At 54.2% G+C, this 23,125-nt stretch overlaps 1 protein-coding gene across 1 annotated transcript; it reads left to right on the forward strand.

Annotated features, from left to right (window-relative positions):
- Positions 1-1,474: 1,474 nt before the first annotated feature.
- On the forward strand, positions 1,475-22,912 carry GPR26 (G protein-coupled receptor 26). The gene is made up of 3 exons (XM_047762493.1): positions 1,475-2,177; positions 9,290-9,403; positions 20,431-22,912. The coding sequence occupies exons 1-3, from the start codon at positions 1,510-1,512 to the stop codon at positions 20,657-20,659; spliced, it is 1,011 nt and encodes a 336-aa protein (XP_047618449.1). The 5' UTR covers positions 1,475-1,509; the 3' UTR covers positions 20,660-22,912.
- The last annotated feature ends 213 nt before the right edge of the window (positions 22,913-23,125 follow it).

Here is a 23,125-nt window from a genome sequence, read left to right on the forward strand (position 1 = left end):
TTCTCCACGGGGTCTTGACAGAATGACAGAAGGGCCGCGATCACTGTACACTGTCCTGAGAGGGAGCTGGGACCCTGCCTGCCCAGGGCTCCTGGGGTCTCCATCAGGCCACACCAGCCACCATCCTCCCATTTTTCTGAAGAGTTCCAGAATGGTCTGTCATTCAGGTCCCTCCCAAACTGGAAATTGCTGCCTCAGCAGACCCAGAGCAGGTGGTGTGTGGGCTGACAGACGGCCACAGTGGTACCAGGGTCGGCAGCGCTGAATGTCAGCCACATCGGCCTCTGTGAGGCTGGGCACCTACAGGTAGGCCTGTCTGGGCTGAGGGATCACCTAGCGGGTGTCACGGTTTGTCTCAGCATCACTCCAGCTTAAGGATGCTGCTGAAGCCCCAGCTGAAGGGTGATGGGAAGACAGCGTGAACCAAGCACCCCGGGAGTGTAGCAGTTGCCATAGGAACAGGCTGGGGAGGCCTTGGGAGGAATCTGGGGCCAGGCCCTTGATCTTGGACAGTTTAGAGATGTGCATTCCGTCCTCTCTCAGGGACTGGAGCCCACCTGAGCTCCCCCTGCTCAGCCTGAGAGGGAGAAACATCAGCCCTGGGAAGCTCAGCCAGAACAGGTAGGGCCGGACCTCCATGTCCAGGAAGGTCTGGCCAGGTTGGCACTGCGGCTGAGACAGGTGAGCCCGTGAGGCATGAAGGCGCCAGGCATCCTTCTCTTCTCAGGCAGACTTCCTTGACTCAGCTCGTCTTTGACACACATAAGGGAGGACCGGGTGGAGGGAGTGGGGGGACAGGAAGCTACAAGGAGCCAATCACCCTGCACGGGAGCCTCCAGGGCTGGTTCTCTCCGCCAGTGTGTGCATGTGTGCGTGCGTGCACCCGCGCGCATCAGCGGGAATTTCTGTGATAGAAGCAGTCAGATTCTGGAGCGAGAAAGAGAAGAGGAGAGGGAAGAACAAGAGGGGAGGAGAAAATTGGGGGTGGGAGAGACAGACGGAGAGAACAGCAGTGGGAGAGAGAAGAGAAGCACAGCAGAGGGAGGAGAGAGAAAGAGAGAGAGAGAGAGAGAAAGTGGAGGGGAGAGACGAGAGCCGAAAGGGAGAGCGAGCAGAGAGAGGGGGGAAGAGCAAGCGAGGAGGGTGCGCGGAGCGGAGCCGGAGCGCGGAGGGATGGGGTGAGGGCAGGAGGAGCCGAGGCAGAGCCGGGCAGCCGGCGCCTGCAATCCGGGATCCGAGGGCGCTCAAGGCTCCAGGTTCGGCGGCGCGCCGGCGCTGGCCCCGGGGGTGGCGCGGGGCTCTGGGGCTCCGCCGCGCCCAGGTGCTCGCCCGGGAGGTGGCGCGGGGCTCCGGGGTGGGGGGGCGCGCGCCCTGCGGGGACCATGGCGGCGGCGGCGGCAGCCGGAGGGCGCGAGGTGGCGGCGCCCCGCGGGGCTAAGCGGGCGGCTGGCTGCGCCCTGGCGACGCGGGCTGGCGGGCCCTGAGCGCCGGCGGCGGCGGGCGCGCACCATGAACTCGTGGGACGCAGGCCTGGCGGGGCTGCTGGTGGGCACGATGGGCGTCTCGCTGCTGTCCAACGCGCTGGTGCTGCTCTGCGTCCTGCACAGCGCCGACATCCGCCGCCAGGCGCCGGCGCTCTTCACCCTGAACCTCACGTGTGGCAACCTGCTGTGCACCGTGGTCAACATGCCGCTCACGCTGGCCGGCGTCGTGGCGCAGCGGCAGCCGGCCGGGGACCGCCTGTGCCGCCTGGCCGCCTTCCTCGACACCTTCCTGGCCACCAACTCCATGCTGAGCATGGCCGCGCTCAGCATCGACCGCTGGGTGGCCGTGGTCTTCCCCCTGAGCTACCGGGCCAAGATGCGCCTCCGCGACGCCGCGCTCATGGTGGCCTACACGTGGCTGCACGCGCTCGCCTTCCCCGCCGCCGCCCTCGCCCTGTCCTGGCTGGGCTTCCACCAGCTGTACGCGTCTTGCACGCTGTGCAGCCGGCGGCCGGACGAGCGCCTGCGCTTCGCCGTCTTCACCGGCGCCTTCCACGCGCTCAGCTTCCTGCTCTCCTTCGTCGTGCTCTGCTGCACGTACTTCAAGGTGCTCAAGGTGGCCCGTTTCCACTGCAAGCGCATCGACGTGATCACCATGCAGACGCTCGTGCTGCTCGTGGACATCCACCCCAGGTGAGGGCAGCCCCAAGGGAGGGTTCTGAGAAGGGCCGCTGGGGGGGACACGCTGCGGGGGGGCACGCTGGGGGGGGCACGCTGGGGGGGAGGGGGTCCTTGTCTCCCCCACCCTCCAGTACGTGGCCTAGGGCAAGCCCCTGCCCTACGAGCCTGCATTTCCTCTTTGGAAAACTGAGGTGGGGGAGAAGGGCCCCTGCAGCCGATCTCAAGGCAGGTGCTTAGAGCATCAGCAAAGGAGGGTGGCCAAACATGCAGGTGAAACAGTATTTGTTTCTTCTTTTTTTTTTTCCAATCATCAGGGAAGAAACCAAGAGAATCAGAACTTCCTTGGATTTCTTATTTTGTTTGCAATTTTCACTTTAAACAGCATATGGGAAGGCAGTGGCCTCTGTTCACTGCTTAAGGCCTTTAAGTGGTTCTAATCAGACCCTGAGAGCATGGCCGGGATGCCTCGGGAGCTCCTCAAGAGCCCTTTGGACTGAGAACATGCTGCTCGCAGGGTCTTTTCCTTTCTCTGGTGCCTGGTGCTGCCTCTGGCTCCTGCTCCGGGGTGGGTGTATGTGAGAGTCCTTGGGCTTCTCCTTCCTCTGTGGGTCCTTAAAAGAGTATCTGAAGGGCTCTGAGGGGACAGAGGTGCTCTTTCTGCCCTTCCCAGCCAGCGCGGTCCCATATCCCCCTGATGGACGGCTCTGAGTCCCTGTGGAGGGCGACTGTCATCCTGAGGCTCCAGGATAAAACCTGCCCACCCACCTCCATCCTCGCTGGGCCACTGTTTCTCAGGAAGTTCAAGGGCAGGTACCTCCCTGAGAAGTCCCGCCCATCCCCCAGAGCCTCTCGGGGAGGGAAGGGGAAGCTTGCAGCTGCAGTTGTCCTGAGCTCACCTCAGCTTTCCTCCAGAGAGGAAGAGAGTGGGCACGGGAACGGCTGCCAGTATCCCTGTGGATGCTTCTGTTTTATATCCTGGTACCCTGGACCCTAGAAGGGGGGTTTTGGTGTCAAGGTGGCAGGAAAAGTGAGGCAGGCAGTTTGGTGGGGGGAAGGCCAGAGGCGGGAGGGAGCTGGGTCCCTAGGGTGCAAATGCCTCCCCATCCAGGGAGAAGCAAGCTCATGGCTGAGGGGCACAGACCGGCAGCGTCGGTCTGAGCAAGAGCTCCTTCAGTGCTGAGTTTTTCCTGCTCATGAGCAATACAAAGAGAAGCCTTTGAACTTCACTGTGTTTGAACATGGAAGGACATGGACGTGTGTGTCATTGTTCCCCTCAGAGTGGCCCTTTCAGGTCACATATTGGACCAAAGCTACTAGTCACAGAATCTTCCCCCAGAATCATGTACAGTTTGCACACGTGAGCGACCAATAGCACATAGACGCCAGGGCACAGGAACCATGTGTGAAAGTGGATGAGCGTCACACAAGTCACACCACATGCACGTGTCCTGGCGTGGCCATCACACACACTAACACAAAGACGTGAGCTGACTCACCGCATGAGGCTCAGTGTCATTTACGGAAATGTTCTGAAGGTGCCATCACAGAGCTGTCCCCCTGCCCATCACCCTGGGGCGAGGGGACTCTGCTTCAGAAGGCGCTTCATTCCTGAGACGCGGACCAGGACCGCCCTGGAAGCCGTAGGCAGTGTTGTTCAGCTCCCAGAACGTGCCTGTTCCTCCCGGGAGCCCGCTTGCTGGGAATCTGATGGCGGAGGAGGGAGTGAGCTGGGAAAGGAATCAGTCCGAACCCCAACCCTGATCTCCCTCCGACTTTCAGAACAGGAAGGGGTGGCTCCTTTTCAGTACATTTCCCAGGTGGGACCAGCTCCAGTCTTGCCAATCTCTCGTGGACTCCAGGCTGGACACTGCAGAGAGTTCCCAGGGGTCTCGGGAGAAGAAGCAGCTGCACGGCTATTCCCCAGTTCCCTCTGTCCCCTATAGGGGGACTTTGACCTCTTCTGAACTCCAGGATGCTCTGAGGAGACCCTCTACCCAGTGCCACAGGGCCCTAAAGGGCCAAGGAGCAATGCCAGTCTGCCCTGGGGAAAGGAAGGGCCTCTGGGGGCGGGGGTGGTCCTCGGCCATTCAGACAGGCCCCACTGGCCAAGGGCTGGCCCGAGGTTCTGGACTAGTGGGCAGATGTGACAGCACTGTCCCTTCAGCAAACACAGCCTGGCTTTTTCTGTGGGGTGAGCTCCCAGAGTGAGGGGGGTGGTGGGCCACACAGGAGCACCTGCTCCATGACAGCAGACCCATAGGCCTCTTTCATGGCAGCTCCGAAGTCTTCCTCCCCAATGAGAAACTACAGAACTAGCTTGGGGGGGGGTGTCCTTAGGTCCCCAAGCCTTAGGCCAGGGAAGGAAAGAGGATCTGGGGAAAGCTTCCTTCAGGAAGCTTCCTGGGCCAGTTAGTGTTGGGAAAGGGGGGGGGGTGTCCCTGGAGGTCCAGTCCCAGGACAGCAGGTGAAGCAACTTTGCCCCCTGGAAGAGTTGCTTAACAGCCACCACACTAATGGTCACCTCGGACTTAATTAAAAGAGACCCGTTTTGAGTTCCCAAGTCCCAGTGTGGCATTTGTCAGGAAGCTCCCTAGCCATGCCAGCTCTTCCTGCAGGGTGTTTAAGGCGGTGACTAATAGGCTGGGTGCCTTTGCTTCAAAACCACCAAAAGATCAGGGTCTCTCTGCTCTAAATTAAATCAGGGACCCTGAGAGATGCCCCCCATGCCTGCCTTGTGGGTGTGGTTTCCCAAGTTACTCTGATCATAAAGGAATTGGGAATTCCTAGTGCTTTTTACCCACGTGTCGCCAGGTGCTCAGTTTGTTGGTTCATGTCTCCCAGACCACAACTCCTGCCCTGTTACAGCCAAATGGTCTCCCTGAGCCATGGAGACCTAGGTGTGGGGAGCAGGAGCCGGGCCATTGATGGGGCTGCCCTGCTCACCCCGTCCAGCTGAGGGCGCCCTTCCCTGCACAGGTCAGAGACTTCAGCGCAGACAGTGGAAGCATGCTATTCCTTGTGATCAAGGGCTACAAGGGACAGCTGAGTGCAGAGCCGGAGGGTGTCAGAATTGTGCTGTAGTAGACGGAAGGGCCCTTGCCGTGCCCTTGATTTTGCAGATGAGGGAATTGGGAGCCCCAGGGAAGGGGCTGCACCCAGGACTCATGCCCAGTGCTGCTCCTAAGGTTTATGGATAGGGCAGTAGTACAAACAGAGTTTCATAAACTATCCACATGAATATTAGGAATTTCTAATTTCAGCTTACAAACTATTAAATGAAATATGTTCTATCCTCCAGCCTTGAGAAAGATTCTTATATAGAGCTTGCAAGGCTGGCTTCCAATTTAGAGTTCTCGGGTGCCCTGCAGTTCAATCTTGTACCTGGTGGGGAGAGCTGAGCTGCCCCCAAAACACACGCAGCCCAGCCACCTCCCCTCCCCACCCTGGCTCCCTCAGCACTAAAGTGGCCCCTCACACAGCGTGGACACTGCAGTGTGCAGCTACCTCATTCACACACATCACCTGTCTGTTCCCAAGTCGAGCACACTGGTGGCACAATCCATCCGGAGTAGGGTGGCAGAGATGGCTGTGCACGTTCTAAAAGCAGGCTCGGGGCGTTTGGGCAAAGAATTCCATGGCTCAGGTACTCAGAGCCTGGTTTAAAATGGAGGCTGTGGGCTCGGGTGGGCACATCCCCTTTGCCCTGTGAACGCCTCATTTCATGGGGGATGTGGGAGCCCTCACTGTCCAGGGCGCAGGACAGGGGCCCTCTCTTGCCAAGTCTGAGGGCAGGACTGCTCCCACTAGTGTCCTGAGCCCAAACACAAGGCTCTTCTCTGCCGTCGGCCAGCTCATTCCCTTGCCTTTTGTTCTTTTCTCCTGAAGGCCGGAAGGTAAAGCTGGCTGTCCCCATGTGGACCCGGAGGGATCTCTTGGCACCCAGACCCAGCACGTTCTAGCCGTGATCGCCTCATTTGTTGGCTTTTCAGATATTGGTAGCATCATCCATCCCTCTGCCCTATGACTAAAGCCTCCTGGGACCATTTCCTTGATACCACACGTGCCAGTGCTGGAAAGCCCATCTCCTTTTGGCTCAGGGACACTCTGTGTCCTGTCACAGAGCCCAGGAACCCCCACACGGGTACAGTGCTCGCACTCTGGGCAAACACCCCCGGCCCAGAGAGCTTTAGGCCTCTCGCCCCTGAGCTGTGGATTCTGCACAGGAGTCTGAGGACCCCACAGCCCCCGCGAGGCCCAGGAATATCTGGGTGTTAGCGTGGCCAGATGCAGCTCGCCCATTGCTCAGTGATCCTATGGGAGGGGTCTGAGGGAACGCCCAGATCTTGGATTCAGGAGACATGGAATGACTTCTGGTCAGCCTTGAGCTTGTTGTGTGACCCTGGGCATGGCGAAGGCCTTTCTGGTCCTCCATAGCCTCCTTTGCAAATAGTAAAATGACAGCTTGTAGGGGTACAGGATTTCAAAAAAACTCAGTTGTGCAAAGCAATGATGGGAAGAAAATGACAGCCAGTGCAAAGTGACTTTATGGTGTTGTTTTGGGAGCTGGTAATCTGTTCTCACACTGGGCTTCAACAATGATGATTAGCTAGAGGGCTGCCCCGCTCCACTTGAAGCCTGCCTGCTTTCTGCTTCCTGCCATCTATCTGTTCTTGCCGGGATATCGGGGTGGGGGGTGTGTGGGCACCACTGGGCAGAGCAGTTGCATCCATTCGCTTCCTCAGCAGGAGTTCGGGGAAGTAAAGATATGGTCCCTGACTGGGTGTCAGTAACTGGTGCTATTACCTTGCCTGCATCCCACTCTCTGCATCCCACGTCCCTGTCTTCTCTGAGCCTCAGTTTCCCCATCTGTGAACTGGCTTGGGTGGATGGGAGCATCTTTTGTGCTTCACAGGATGGTAGAACCTAGCCAGTCTGTTCCTCAGCAGACACAGGGCCAGGCCCATGTGGATGCAAACCCCAGGCACAGCGTCCACCCCACACGCCCCTGCTCCCCCAGCAGGCCAGGTACCACGTGTGTCCTGTCACAAGAGCAGAGGACTTGGGGAGAAAACTCTGCAGAAACCCCGGTGAAAATGGAAACTGGGGAGCCTGGAGACTGACTCTTGCTGGGCAGCCTCAGGCAAAGTTGTCCCTCTGTCCCTTGCCCCCTCGGCTGTATTCTTCAGACTTTTTTGAAAGAGAGAACACCCTGGTGCCTCCCCAGGGATGTGCCGTGACCCCAAAGAGCTGGGAGGTGACTCTCAAGGCTCCAGGCCAGACAGCCTGGGTTCAGATCCTGCCCTTTCTTAGGGTCGCCAGCCATCCTGGGCTGCCTGAGAAGGGCGGGGGGCTTGCAGAGGCGGGACTTCCCATTTTAAAACCAGGACAGTCCCTTGTAAACTGTCCGGGCTACAGGACTTTCAATGCTAAGACCAGAACAGTCCTGGTTATCTGAGACAAGCTGGTCACCCTACCCTCACCAGATCACTGTGTGATCTTGAGTAAGTTACTTAACTCCTCTGTGCCTCAATCTCCCTCCTTATCTGAAAAAAAAAAAAAAAATGACAAGTGTATCTGTCCTTGCAGGGACATGAGTGTCAAATAAGCTCTTCTATGTGAACCCCCGTCACAGCATCTGAGATGGAACAAATTAAAGACACAAGAAATGTGGGTTGTTATTAATATTAGTTGTTAGAAATGAGTCACGAGTAATATCTTTTCAGCCAGTATGAAATCTATCTGCATCAGGCCAGACTCCAGTTCCCAACTCTCTAAATTCCTGGAAAGGCACAAGTCAAGGGAGGCAGAAAAAAAATCCTACAAAAATTTCAGGGACCTTCAATCCATGGAATTATCCGTGATCAGAAAGTGGATGAAGAAGATTCTCGATTACGTATTAAAATGATGCTTCTTGGGGGAGGAAGGGGAGGCGGCGCTGGTGTTAACGCACCTCCTTGCAAACTGGACCCAAGACTATTCTCTCCTTCCTCGTCTACACTGCACAGACTGGCCTAATTTTGGAGCCAGGTCGCTGCAGCCTAGGCCTGCCTCTGCCAAACTGTCTTCCCTCCTGGGCAGCTCTGTCCCCAGTCTTCTTCCTGTCTGTTTTGGGAGTCATGTGGTTTATTTTAAAAGGAAGCAGTGAAAACCTGTGCCCACGTTGGGCCCCAGGGTCTGGAGCCCATGAAACCTCACGGCCGGGTTCGCCTTTCCCGGCGCCTCGGCTGAGCACATGGACGGACTGGCAATTGCTTGTCCATTTCCCCGTGGCTGCAGGAAGCACGTTGCAAGAACCACTGCCCTCAGCTGCTGTGAGATGTCAGTTCTCCAAAGGCCCTGGAGCAGCATGGAATCAGGAACAGAGTGTGGTTAGAGGTGTAGGCGGCCGTCCTGGGAAATACGTCCGCTGGTGGCCCCCGAGCTTCACGGAGCTTGGTCTCTGAACAAATCCAGTGCCTTCTTCAGTCACCTCAAAATGTGTCATCTGTGGCTCCGGGCAGGGCCGAGGCTATGGGATGGGAGAAACAGGGCTGAAGATGTGGGGGGAAGGAAGCCAAAGCCATGCTGCACAGAGAGTCCAGGCTGCCCCAGCTTCGAGTCACCGCGACACAGGTTCGAATCCTACCTCCACTTACCCGATGAGCAAATCATTTGGCTTCACTGAATTCGTGGTCTTTGTAAAACATGGCAGGTAAAACCCACCTGGCAGGATCAACTGTGGTAAAGACAAGACCTAAGACATCCTTCTTATGGGTTGGCCCGTAGCAGGTGATCAGGAAAGGATATGAATAATAGTAATGAGTTTACATTTAAACTTGCTTGGGCATCGTGCCAATGACTTTAGGTGTTTCACGCATCTAATTCTCAAAACAATCCTTTGTGGTATTTCATTATATTACTATCCACGTTTACAGATCATGACCTTGAGGCTTGCTGATGTCACGCAAGGTGCCCAAGGTCACAGGTCTAACAGTCCTGACTTGAACGCAGGTCTTTCTGGCTCCATAGCCAAGTTCCTGCCCTGGTGGCCACCAGCCGTGGGTGCGAATCGTAACTCCCTGTGACCTGGCAGGCCATCCCCCCCCTGTCGCCTCGAGTCACCTTTCTCTCTCTGTCACCCGCAGTGTGCGGGAGCGCTGTCTGGAGGAGCAGAGGAGGCGGCGGCAACGAGCCACCAAGAAGATCAGCACCTTCATAGGCACGTTCCTGGTGTGCTTTGCACCCTACGTGATCACCAGGTGAGCTGGGCCCGTGGGACGGGAGCTTGGGGAGGGCGGGGCAGGCGCGGGGTCCCCCAGAGCAAAGCGGGGCCCGTGGGGCCTTCAGCAGTGGCCGGCCTCTCTTGGCCACGTGTTTTCCAGACGGTGGATCGGGAGAGGAGAGTGAACTTGACAGGCTTCGTGAAAAGGAGGGCACATACTTGTGCTCTTCGGCCTCAAGTTTTCCTTTGGATTAGACTCAGGACAAGGTGGCGAGACTCTCGGTTCCACTCGATTTTTCCAGATCACATCATTCAGACCCTTTAGCCTCAGCCCCCGACCCCCAGAAGGCCTCAAAGGAAAGGGCAGGGGAGACGCGGCAGAGGAAAGCACGCTGCAGGGCTTGGGCTCTTCCTGACTGCGGACTGCAGCAGAGTCCAGCCCAGCCTCCTCCACCCAGACACCCAGCACAGCAGGGGCCACGTGCCGTTGGCACAGGGAGCGGGGAGCACGCTCCGGCCCAGCCAGGTGGGCCCACCTGACCCTCGGCTCCGGAGATCTGCCGCTGTTAGGCCAGGCACTGTGAATCCCCATCCCAACCCCCGCCAGCCAGGACAGCAGTGTGCTGGCCTCAGGGCTGTGCATTCCAGAAGCCAACATGCTCCAGCTATACATTTCCCCCCACACATTGTAGCCAGCCAAATATATATATATATTTATGAGATATATATATATCTCACCCACTCAGTTTTGCTCACTAGAGGGGGAGAAGTCCACAAATTGGTACCCACAGTGCCTTAACTATTGGGGAAGGTGACAATACAAAGAGAGGACTTTGATGCTCTCCTTTTAGAGGTGGATATTGAGTTTGGGAAGCAGGGTTTTGTGTGCATGTATGCGTGTGTGTGTGTGTGTGTGTGTGTGTGTGTGTGAAATGGAGAGAGAGCGCACAGCCCATTCCCCAACATCCTCAGGGGGCAGGGACCTGGAAGGGACCTCCTGCCTCACCATCACCCAGAGCTGTGCTTTAGGGAAAAGGGGCTCACCGTGGCCATGACCTGAGCTGAAGCCTGACTCCTTGCAGGGCCCCCTATGCTCCCAATCCTGCTTCCTGCTGCCCAGGAGAACGCCTGTCTCCTGCTGTCCTGCTGATTTGCAGAGCATGAGCTGGGTTCCCCCATCACAGCCCCCTTCTTCCCTTCTCCAGGCAGCACAACCCCAGAGCGTCTTTCCCTGTCTTTTCTGTGGCTCACCTCTCCCTCTGGGGAGAAAGCTAGTGGACCTGTGTCTCGTTTTAAACAGCAGATGTAGGACTGTCTACAGGTCTCTGGATGCGTCAGCCCTGGGCAGAGTAGAGCCATCCATTCTTCCTTCTAGAACTGCCCACTAGACCTCAGCCCTCCTGACAGCCTGAAGGGAGGGTGGGGCTGTCCCATGCATTGTAGGATGTTAGCAGCATCTCTGTCTTTTACCCACAACTGGCCAGCAGAACCTCTTCCTTCCTGCTCCCAAGTTTCGACAACTAGAAATGTCTCCAGGTGTTGCCAGATCTGGGCAACCTGGGGACTGAGTGAGAGCCCACTGGTCTAGGCCCACCACATCCAGCCAGGACACCAGAACTTGCAGAGATCCGGGTTTTCCATAGCACACGGAAGCCAGACAGGAACAGAGGGAGTGGGTTTCCGCTGCTCTCCAAGGGCAGGGCAGAAGAGTGGTCATCATGGGCTCTGGACTGTGACTACCTGGATTCAAACCCTAGCTCCACTGCTTTCTGCTGTGTGACCTTGGGCCAGTGGCATTGCCTGTCTGAGCCTCCACCAGCCTCTCATCTATAAGCCAGAGGTGAGCAATGCCTGCGTTTTAGGGTTAAAGTGAGGGTTAGAGGGCTTTGAGCCTAGGGAATGCGTGTGCAGCACGGGCCTGGCCTGGATGGCATCTTTGGTTGTCACCACCCCCCCGCCCCCGCCCACTACTTAGAGCACCAGCCATGGTGCCTGGCCTGGCACTGGCTGGTGCATGAACCAAAGGGAATTAAATCCAGGGAGGAATGATGCACCGGGAAGGGTGTGCAGGGCACCCCCTCCCCCAGATCTGACAGTGAAGGGACTTGTGGGCTAATGAGGTGAACTTGAACCCTCGGAGGACAGTGGGTAATGCAGCTCCAAATGTAAACTATTGGATTTTTTCTCTTGCTTAATCTCATTTCCCAACAAGGTTTTCCTTTTTTTTTTTTTTTCTGATTATAGTTTGGTTCCCTCTAATGGGGCCAGAAAAAAAATGTTTCAGTAAAATTGATGGTAGATTTACAACTCAATATGTTCCCTCCAAATGGATTTGATGCATTTTGAGTTTTAAAAAACATTCACAAAACCGTTCATCTTTTCTGGGGACAGATGACAACTCACTAAGAAGCAAAAAGCTATGCCCAGGAAACCTCATAAATACAAAATAGGGATCTGGTGAAACCAGCCCTCCCCCACCCCCAGCACCTTGACTTTCTTGTGTGCACTAAGAGCCCTCCCCAGCAAACCTCTGAAAATATGCAAGCAAAGCCTCACTTCATTTCAGCACACATGGCCCCAGCATCTTCTTTGTGCAGAGCAGGAAAGAGACCTTCAGGGGAGGTGCGGCCTGGTGAGGTCCTGCAGGAGACCCCTAGAGGGTCACATGACCCCGTAGATGTGTCCGGCTCACCTGGAGGGAGAACTGCGTCAGGTCATCTGACAGGGAAGCATCCTGAGCTTCTGAGACAAGAGAGGCACAAACTCTCCTGGCTGGAGCTTCCTGGACCAGACTTGTGAAGTGGGCTTGGCTATGCAGGGGGGACCATCCCAACATGGGCCAGGGCTAGAGCTCTGCCCGGGAGCCACCAGCCCAGGTCCCTTTGAAGCACTTGAACATGGCTTGTCCAAATTGATGTGTGCTATAGGTATAACGTGCACACTGGCTTCCCAAGGCTTAGCACAACACTCTCTCTCTGTATATATATAAACACACTCACACACACGCGCGCACACACATACATACATACATATACACATATGGATAATAAAATATTAATTGTATATATAATTAAAACTTTTTATTGATTCCATAGTGAAATGGTGATGTTTTGGTCCCAACTCTGTCTTTCCTTTGACCTCTAGCTGCTCATACCAGCCTTTTCTGACCAGGAGCCCTTTGGGTCCTGGGCTCACCATCCAGTCCCGCTGCGAGAGAGATGCTCAGGACTTCCTCCCCGCTCCCTCCCCTGTCGGGGTTTACACGGGAGAGCATAAGCAGTGGCCCAAGCAGTGTCTTCCTCTGTGGAGTCAGGGGCATTGAGACGGGGGTTCTCAGAGGGTCTGAATGGGGAACCGAACACCGGGTGACAGGGGGGCCAGCAGGTCCTCATGGTTAATCCTCTTGAAATTACACCCCTCTTGGAACCGCCTCCCCCTGTCCACACCCCAGCCCGCACCCCTTCCGCGACGGAGGGGAGAAGAGACTCTGATGAGGTGCTTAGTTTCTGTGGTCTCTGGGGGCCCCCAGACATCAACCCAGGGAGACGGGCACGACCCCTCTGGGCTCCAGGCATGTGCTGGTCACAGCACCCTTCCACAGCCAGGGCAGCAAAATCGCCAGACCCAGTGGGGTGGGGTGGGGTGGGGTGGGGTGGGGTGGGGTGGGGTGGGGTGGGGTGGGGTGGGGTGGGGTGGGGTGGGGTGGGGTGGGGTGGGGTGGGAGTAGGGTAGGATTTTCTCTGATGCCCACCTCCCAGGAGCCTGATCCAAACTCCCGTCCTACACCGAGTCAGGGCTGAGAACCTCATGTTAGTTGCGGGGAGAAGCTGACCTCTAGTAAGGACCACTTCAAATAATCCTTGTGAGGCATTCGGCCTGGTCTATCCCCCCATCGCCACCACTGGAGTCAGGGATCCCTCCCACTTTGGCTGGCTACTGATTCTTCTGCTCTTCTTCTCAGACTGGTTTTTGAGTGCAGACAAGAGACGCTGGAGTCAGACTCTGCTCTTTTAATGTAGTTGAGAATTTAGCTTCTTACAGGAAATGATTCCTTATGGAGAACCGAGAGCCCTGGGTTCTGGAGGTGGCCCATTCCTTAGCTGCCATCTCATGCAGGGAGGCTGAGCTGGTCGTGTACCTTGCGGGCCACTGGGATCCACGGATAGTGGCAAACCAGCGCACATGCGGAGAGGGATTCCAGACCCACACCAGGGAGTGACTCAGCCCGGTCCCAGCCTGGGTTCGCCTGGAGCCGAAGTGCGCGCGTGGGGCCCCTCGCCCCGCTCTGCCCTGCGTCTCTCCCTTCTTCCTCCCAGAGGAAGTAGAAGGACCCATTCAGAACCAGGAGGCTGCAGTTTCTGAGATGATTAAGGTCAAGTTGTTGGAGTGTTACTGGAACCTCTCATTGAGCTGTTAGCGCAGAAATGATTATTTCCCGCAGGGCCACGATGCCCCTCTACCCACCACCCCCCTTGGAGTCTCATAGATGGAGCTGTGTGCAAGAGTGTGGGTTACCATCAGAACAGCCATGGGGCTCGCTGGGAGCTGGCAGAATGCGAAGACTGAGGAAGAGAAGGGGCTGGGCTGCCACCCCTCTGAGTTGATCAAGAAGATCCAGCTGGCTAGGAGGGGGTCCCTTCTCTTTCTCCCCAGTCTAGTCCCACCTTCCTTTTTCAGATAGGGAAGCAACATTCTTGTGTCAAGAACCATTCAAGGAGTTCCCATTGTGGCTCAGTGGGTTAAGGGCCCGATGTTGTCTCTGTGAGGATGAGGGTTCAATTCCTGGCTGTGCTCAGTGGGTTAAGGATCCACTGTTGCCATAAGCTGCTGTGTAGGTCTCAGCTGCAGCTCCAGTTCCACTTCCACATGCCACACGTTTGGCTGTAAAAAGAGAAAAAAAGCAAAAAACCAAAGCAAAACAAAAAAACCCAAAGCTCAAATTAAATTTTCTGAATTTCAATTCACGTGTCTAGAAGCATCTGTAAGGCTATTATCTCCTCAGTGGTATATGCTTACAAATAATTACCGTTGTCCCGCATCATCAGGGTGGGACTGTGAGGCATTTGCAAATCTGACAGCACCATGATTGTGGCTTTTCAGAGTCATGGGGCCATGTAGAGGCAGAGAGGTTTCATATGCCGGCGGCTGTCCACTGTTAATATTCCATTAATAAAGTACCTTCCGTGCTAGTGTCTCATGAACATTTAAAGGGCCAGCTTATTACGTGTCTGTAAACAGGCAGACCAGGGTGCCCAGAAGTCTTGGGTAGACAACAAGCTCCCTTCCTAGAGAATATTCTGTGGGCCATGTTGCATTTGACACCCAGTGTGTGTGTGTGTATATATGTTTTTTTTGTGTGTGTGTATGTTGTGTGTGTGTGTGTGTATGTTTTGTGTGTGTGTGTGTGTGTATGTTTTGTGTGTGTGTGTGTGTGTGTGTGTGTGTGTGTGTGGCGAGGAGAGAGGTGAGGTGATGGAGGCACAGAAGGTATAAAGAGAGGACATGAATACACTTTAAATTCAAGAGTTGAACGGAGGAGTTGCTGTTGTGGCTCAGTGTGTTAAGAACCTGACATAGAGTCCGTGAGGATGCAGCTTCCATCCCTGGCCCCATTCCCTGGGTTAAGGATCTGGCATGGGTCATAGAGGTGGCTCAGATCCGGTGTCGCTGTGGCTGTTGTGTAGGCTGGCCCCTGCAGCTCTGATTCCACCCTTAGCTTGGGAACCTCCATATGGTGTAGATGCAGCCATCAAATAAATAAATAAATAAATAAGTAAAAAATAAAAGTGTGTAAAAGTCCCTGACCACACCCTGACCCTGAAACTGTGTCAAGGATGCACCAGGATGGCATGTGGTCGCCGGGTCCCACAGTCCAGGGTTCAAATCCTGGCTCTTCCATGTCCATGCCAGGTGGCCTTGGCTGGTCACTCTGCCGTGGTGCCTCGTCTGTAGTGTGGAGAACAGTTACACGCTGTGGAGGGGCTTGAGACCCTGTCAGTGAAGCAGCGTCAAGGCACTGGGCCCCTGGTGGCCCGGAGGAGGAGCTGGGTCCAGGGCTACTGGTATTACTGGACTTCTTCTCCCCCCACAGCTTAGTTTCCTTGGAGATTCTCGTTGTCGAGCAGATTTGAGACACTGCTTTCTCTGGGGGTGTGGAGGATGCCTCGGAGTCGTGGCAAGGGTCACCCCATCCTTTCTCCAGGGAGCAGGACGTTTGGGCTGCTGGGTGGGGTGAGAGGTCCCTGTGGGTGAAAGGCAAGGAGCGGGCTTCCTGGCCTGTCAGCCTTCTGCTGTGACAGCCAGCTCAGGGACTGGCCAGTGACCCAGATCAGAGGTCTTTGTGCGGAGATGGCTCCCTGGAGGGGTCCCCTCAACAAAGGAGTGCAGAGGTGGGGCCAGGGACCAGAACTGCGGGTATCAGCTCTGTGTCCCCTTGAGTCAGAAAAACACCACATCTCTGGGCTCTGCCTCACAGACTGGGCAGCGGCCACCCCATGCAGCGTTTCACCCCTTCCACCCCAGCTGGGCTCCGCCCAGAGGCCCCCAGGCCTTCAGGGCTCGTCTCCAAACCTCCTGCTTCAGAGTCACCTGAAATGCTTGAGAAAAGCAGCCTTGTGCCCTGACTGCTTCTCCCCCCGACCCTCAACCCGACTGTGGGCTCTCGGCCGGGGATCCTCACGGGAGCCGGTCAGGGCTGTCGGGGGGCAGGCCAGTGAGCATTTTGAGCCTAGAAGCATAAATGTTTCCCGCAGAACAGAGCCTGAGGGTGGAGGTTTTTCCCGCTCCTACCTAAGGCGATACACGGAAAGTCACTTTGGTGCTTGATGGAAGGTGGGGCAGGGGGCAGGGATCCCTGGTTGTAGGAAAAACTCTGCTTCTTGGGGGATGGGGGGTCAGTGCCCTCCTCTGACTGCTGACCTCTGCAGACCCTCGGGTCCACACTTGGCACCCATGGGCTCCAGGAGCTCCATGAGACTTGGCGCCAGGGACCCACGAACAGCCAAATCCTGCCTAACACCCCCCGCCCCCGCATCACCCTTAGTGCATCACCATTTAGTTTCTTCGTGGATGTGGATTCGTTTCCCAGCACTGCTGCTGTAACTCGATGCCCCTGAGTGCCTTAATAATAGCATTAAAAATAAGGGCTCCGTCCTGGAGGCTGGAAGTCTGAGATCAAGGGGTTGGCAGGTTCCTTCTCAGGCCATAAGGGAGAATCTGTTCCAGGTGCCCCACTACCCCGCCCCCAAGCCTCCGATGGCTCGCTTGCAGTCCTTGATGTTCCTCGGCTTCCAGAAGCATCGCCCCACATCCGCCTTCATCTTCCTGCGGCATTCTTTCTGCCGCATCTGCGTCCAGATTCCCTCCGTTTATAAGGACTCGGGCACATTGGACCAGGGGCCCACCCTGCTCTGGTAGGGCCTCATTGTAGCTAATTGCATCTGCAACCACCTCCAAATGAGGTCACATTCTGGATGCTGGGGACCTCCACCTAGGAATTTGGGGAGACATAGATCAACCCCCAACAGGGGGCTACGGTGAAAGAAAACAAAGTTTCACTTAGTTATACCTGAGCCCCACAACCCCGAAATGCAGGGCTCTTGGGTCAGACGGGGGTGAGGGAGGCCAGGGGCAGGCACAGAGGGAGCAGCAGGCAGCGTGTGGCAGGCACCTCCTAGCCCACAGTGACCCTGCTCGGGAGGAACATGTGGCCGATGGGAATAATAATGTCCCTTTTCTGGAGGGGAGGGTGTCTGGAAAGGATGGGATGGAGCATTCTCGATGGAAAAGGTCACCTGTAGGGGACACGTAGTCATCCCCTGCTCAGCTTTCACATGAAAATGAGGCTTTTCCAGGATATGGAAATTCCTGCCCCTTCCCAGACCCCTTAAACACGTGGGGTCTTAAAATGTCAAGTCTGGGGAGTTCCCGTCGTAGCTCAGGATCCATGAGGTCGTGGGTTCGATCCCTGGCCTTGCTCAGTGGGTGAAGGATCCGGCATTGCTGTGAGCTGTGGTGTAGGTCACAGACATGGCTTGAATCTGGGGTTGCTGTGGCTGTGGGGTAGGCTGGCAGCCATAGCTCCCATTTGACCCCTAGCCAGAGAATTTCCATATGCTGTGAGTGCAAAAAAGCAAAAAACAAAACAAAACAAAGCCTGTCAAGTCTGGAACACAACAAAGACAGCCCGGGCAGTCACGTGGCAGGGGCCTACATGCCCAGGAAAATCAGAGAGCAGGCCAGCTAGCCACATCCAGTCATAGAGCAGGGCATCCCACTTCAGCCTGGGCCAGCAGCTGGATGGAGCAATGTCCAGGCCCAGAAGGATCCAGAGCATCTCTTTGCCTGGCGGCCTTGATGAAGCAAATGTTGTGAGCACTGTGGGACAGGGGTAAGTGACAGAAGTATTGTGGAGCACATAACAGCTCCTGGAAAAGGGGTTCTCAGGGCTGGAAGGGACCCCAGAACTCACCTCGCCCTGTCTGCAATGCTGAGATTCGAACCCCAGCCTGACATCTAGTCAGGACGTGGGCTGTAGCTAGATGGAGCCGGGTTTCCCAGAATGAGCTGCTGGCTTGCTGCTCAACCTCTCTGAGCCTGACTCCCTCATCTGTAAGATGAGACTAATGATACCCATTCTGCAGAGGATAACTCTAAGGTTAGAGATTGTGCACATCAAGTATTTGGCCCCAAGAAGATACTCGACTGGGAATTATTATTACTGACCCAGGCAAGTTCAGACCTCACATAAAAATCTCTGAGAAACAAATGCAACAGATTTTACCTCTTAGTTATCTAAATGGTGAAATTTTAAATCATCCCAAATCATTTTGTTCTGTGAAATCTACAGAATCTGCAAATAATCATTTTGATCTTACTGGGTGGTTTGATGGTATTTGGCTCTTAATGCATCCTCTGGGGAGAGCCAAAATGCTCGGACTGAATTTAGCAATGTATAGAAGACCAGACAGCTTTGGAAAAGCAATTTGGCACTGCACAGCAACAATGTGTCAGCATTCAGCTATTTCATTGTTATTATTAGGTGTGAATTCTAAAGTTGGAATTTTTTGTTCTCTTAAATTCATCACTTCCCAAATTAGATTTCTTAAAAGGACAGCTTTCCCAAATGCCAACAGCTCCACTTCCCTGTTCAGGCTCCCAAGGATAAGAGCAGAAACAGGGCCCCATTCCCCCATGGGGTTGGAGGGCAAGGGCAGATAGTGATGCTGATGGGATGCCAGGTAGAAGGGCCTCAGAGTGGAATCATTAAGGATTGATTCACAAGGGGGGGGGGCATTGCAATGGGGGCTCTTATTCTCCTCTCCCTTCCCTTCATGGGCTCGTCCTCATAACCTCAACCCCAAGAAACTTCAGGAAGATCACTAAAGTTGGCGGCACAGAGACACAGCCCAAGCTCTGTGTTTTTTGTTTGTTTGTTTGTTTGTTTGTTTTGGTGGAAGTTCCTGGGACAAGGATTGAACCCATGCCATAGCAGTGACCCCAACCACAGCAGTGACCACACCAGATCCTTAACCCACTGAGCCACACAGGAACTCCCAAGCTCTATCCCTTCTGTACCTGTGTTCTGACCTGGGCTGCCACCAAGCTGAGAGCCACCCCCCTTCCATCTTGAGGCCCACCCCTGGCCCACCGGGTGGACTACAGGTGCCAGATTCCAGTCTGAGCACAGATGCTGAATGTCCCTCTACCACTGACTTGCTGTGTGATGTCAGGGACCCATTCGCCTCTCTGGGCCTCAGTTTCCTCATTTGGTGGTGGACAGGTAGAGGGTAATTTATAATCCCTAAGCTCTCTCCCAGCTCTTATATTAATGCTGGGTAATGACCAAATGTGGCCAGGGGTGCTGGGCACACCTGGGAGAGGAGAATAGATGGCTCGACTGGGGAGGAATTCTGCTTACACTGAGGAAGGCTCTTGCTACCTCGCAGCCTGGCATTAGCACCAATCAAGTGGAGCAGTTTGGTGGGTCCCAAGAGGACTGTCAGAACCCTGCCTCCCTCTTTTCTTTCTCTTTTTGCTTTTTTAGGGCTACATCCAGGGCACATGGAAGTTCCCAGGCTAGGGGTCAAATCATAGCTACACATGCCGGCTACACCACAGCCACAGCAACATGGGATCTGAGCTACGTCTGCAACATATACCATAGCTCCTGGCAACACCGGATCCTTAATCCACTGAGCAAGGCTAGGGATCGAACACACAACACCGTGGATACTATTCAGATTCATTTACGCGGTGCCACGATGGGAACTCCCAGAGCACTGCCCCTTTGACATGTGAGCTGTATCTTCTGCCGCCTCCTCCCAAAGAATGAGGGTCAGTTTATTTGGGTACCCTGATTGCTACTATTGACAGGGGCCCCCAGCATCCCAACCCTGGGAAGAAGCCTTTCTCACCAGCAGATTCTCTCCTGATGTGAAATGTACTTTGAACCTTGCTGAATATTTGCAAAATTATCCTCAGCCCTTCCTCCCAGGCAACCCCTCTTGGAAGGCAGAGCTAGGATTTGAAGCAAGAATCAGTCTCTTCTCATTGCAGTGATCGTGGAGGCGATTTTTTTTTTCAGCTCCTCCTTTTTCACATAAAACATTGAGGGAAATGACTTGCCCAGGGTCCCACAGCAGGTCAGCAGCAGAGCTGGAACCCATGGCCAGGATGCAGTTAGTTGTTGTGTTCTTTGATAAGCGTGGGTTCCAGAGTCAGGCAGAGCTGGGTTCAGACCCTGCTTTACAAATTACTGGCAAATTGCTTAACTTCTTGGACATCCGTGTCTTCACATGTAAAATAGAGATTCCTCATCTCCCAGTGTTCCACGAAAACACACTTAAAGTGCATAGTTAGCACAGTACTGAGAATAAAAGTAGCACCGGGGACTGGCCATCACTGTTACAGTTGTAAGTTGCTGTTGTCATCATTGTCACCGGGGGAAGCAGCCTCAGAGAAATGAAAGCGCGGCCAGGGTGCTGGGGTCAGGGGCTCAGGCTGGAGCCCAGGCAGTGCCCAGCTGTGCTCTCCTAATGAAGGGTCTTCCCCATCTCCCTGCAGGCTGGTGGAGCTGTCCGCGGTGCCCATCAGCTCCCACTGGGGGGTGCTGTCCAAGTGCTTGGCCTACAGCAAGGCAGCATCGGACCCCTTCGTGTACTCCTTGCTGCGACACCAGTACCGCAAGAGCTACAAAGAGATTCTGAACAGAATCCTCCACAGGCGTTCTCTCCGCTCCTCCGGCTTCTCTGGTGACTCCCACAGCCAGAACATTCTGCCGGTCTCTGAGTGAGGTGTGCTGCTCCTGCTGGAGACCTTGGACTGAGATGGCTGTGAGAAGACGGGGATGGAGGGGCTTGGGGCTCCTGGGCGGATGCCACCAGCCGCCCCCCACCTGGCAAGCCCGAGGATTTCAGTTCCCTGGCTTGGAGGGGCTCTGACACCTGCTTCCTGGTTCCTCAAGGGCAGATGTTGAACTGTCCCCATTCGTCACCAAAGGATGACTGAGGGACATGCTGTGCTCTGGCTTTTCTTTCTGAGACACTCCTTGGAGCTCCTGGACTCCCCAGAGGCTCCCTTGGAGTCACACCCAGTCTGGTCATGATGAAGGACCCACAGTTCTGGTGGCAGGTAGGGAAGCTTGGTGTCCACCTGTTTATGAACCACTAGACATTGGGCTCCAGGCTGAAGAGCAGTGGTGATCTCCACGGGACCTCCGTCACACTGAGAGTGAGGTTGGTTGTGGCCATTTGGCCCCACATCTAGCATGGCCACTCTTCTCCACATGTAGTGGTGGCTGCTTTAACCCAAATAGTATTCAGCTGGTACTAAGTTGTGCTCAGCTGGGACTCTTGGGCCCCCATGCCCAAGGGGAAAATATTCAACAACTAGTGTTACCCAACCGTTGCTGACAAGTTGTCTTAGAAATGGTTATATTGGATTCAACTTTTATCCTTCTTTTACCCCTGCCCCAAAGCTAACATTTCTGTGTGTGTAGACAATCTTAGCATGAAAATGGTTTAAATAGGCAGGTACTATATGTAATAATGTTCTTCGAAGTCAGACCCCAAAGTCATCTCCTGATTCACATGTCATAATTGTTGGAGCCAAAGAGAGGCGGGAGGAAAGTGGCTGGCAGGTCCTCCTACCCTGGTTTGTGACCTGAATTTGCAGGAAGTGTTTCACCTTGTCCAGTATGTCATTTGATGATTGGGTGAGAACTGACCTGAGCAAGATTTTAGCCTTGATTTCAAGGCACTGGGTTCCATTATCCTAATGGTTTTGTGTCCTAGTTTCTATAAGTCATCAGCAGAAAGTAGAAGTTTTCCAACAGAAGATAGAGGTGATCCAAAAAGTGCCCTGCACCCATGATGGGTGAGGGAAATTTTTGTTGAAATCCGTAAATTTAATACGTATGCCAGTCCACTAGCAGCCACCATCTTGATTTAATAAAACCAAGATGAGTGGACCATGCTTTCTACCCATCTGACTTTGCAACCATATAAATGATGTGTGAATGCTAGGAGCAGTTATTTCTCCATCCTCTGCCCTAAGAGATTCCTCCAGGGTAGAAAGGATGGGAGCAATAGACTCAGATGGCCCATTCTCTGCTTCCGGCTCTGCACATCCAGATTTGGAGACTTAGAAGGGACACAGCTCAACAGGGACCAACCAGGAAGAGCTTTTCACTGCCAGGCGGCCCCAGAAGTGTGTGCCTGCTTGAAAAGATGTTGTCACATTAACCTTAACTCCTCGCTTAGAAAACAAATCACTGAGCCTGGCCCACTCTGGTCTGGTTTCTAAGTTTCCATGGAGACAGAGGTAGCTTCTGAGGCCCTGATGCTTTCCTGTGGCAGTTGGAGATGTGTTTACATATGCTTGGAGGAGCCAGTGACACGTGTCCCTTCCCAATTCCATGTTCTGGGACATCATGTTGGTGGCTTGACATGAGCCATGATGGGCATATTTATACCAAGAAAGTCAAAAAATCAGGCCTTTTTCTCCACTGAGAGCTGGTTAAACACCTACCAGCACATCACTGCCTGGACAGGACTTGGTATGTTACTGAAGCAAAATTGCTCTGATTCAGAGTGCATTCGGCCACTCAAGTTTGAATCACAATAGACATTCATTTTTGTGGCACTCTCATAGGGACAAATAGCTGTTCAACTTCATTGTTCCAACACCAAAAGTACTGGTGAGGTCAAGGACAAACACAGAACCAGTCAATTGAATCTGACAATCTCCCTTTTTACACAAATACTCTTCAGGCATCATGGGCATAGTGACCCCATGGAAGAGGTCAATAGACAGTCAAATTCAAGCGACCAAATATATTTTCATCAATGTCAGGCTGGAGGAATAACTGTCAACTCCTCTTCCTGCTTTCTCTGTGTAGGCAACAAATTACTCTCCTGGAAGCAACTCCATCTCTTTCACCTCTTCTTGAGCTCAGAAACAAGAACTGTCACCCAACAGTACCACATATCTTGGAAAGATGTATTTTTATAATTTACACCAAACCTCTAGGACTGCCAAAAAAAAAAAAAAACAATAAAACCAGTTGTATTGGCATCATGGTGACAAAACCCCAGATACGCCAATTGATTGGGTGTTTTCATTATTATTTGGACCCCGGCACTGAAAGTCAGGAAGCAAGAAGGGAATCACTGCGTTAGCAAAATCAGCACCAACCAACTCTGCTGGTATTACCTTTAGACACATGTTTATATTCACCTGTATACAGTCTATAAAACCT

Source organism: Phacochoerus africanus, chromosome 15, assembly GCF_016906955.1.
Source record: "Phacochoerus africanus isolate WHEZ1 chromosome 15, ROS_Pafr_v1, whole genome shotgun sequence".
NCBI classification, from domain to species: domain Eukaryota; kingdom Metazoa; phylum Chordata; class Mammalia; order Artiodactyla; family Suidae; genus Phacochoerus; species Phacochoerus africanus.

Coding starts and splice junctions, on each gene's coding strand:
- GPR26 (XM_047762493.1), top strand. CDS start 1,510: ATGAACTCGTGGGACGCAGGCCTGGCGGGGCTGCTGGTGGGCACGATG. Junction 2,178..9,289: donor CTCGTGGACATCCACCCCAG/GTGAGGGCAGCC, acceptor TGTCACCCGCAG/TGTGCGGGAGCGCTGTCTGG. Junction 9,404..20,430: donor GCACCCTACGTGATCACCAG/GTGAGCTGGGCC, acceptor ATCTCCCTGCAG/GCTGGTGGAGCTGTCCGCGG.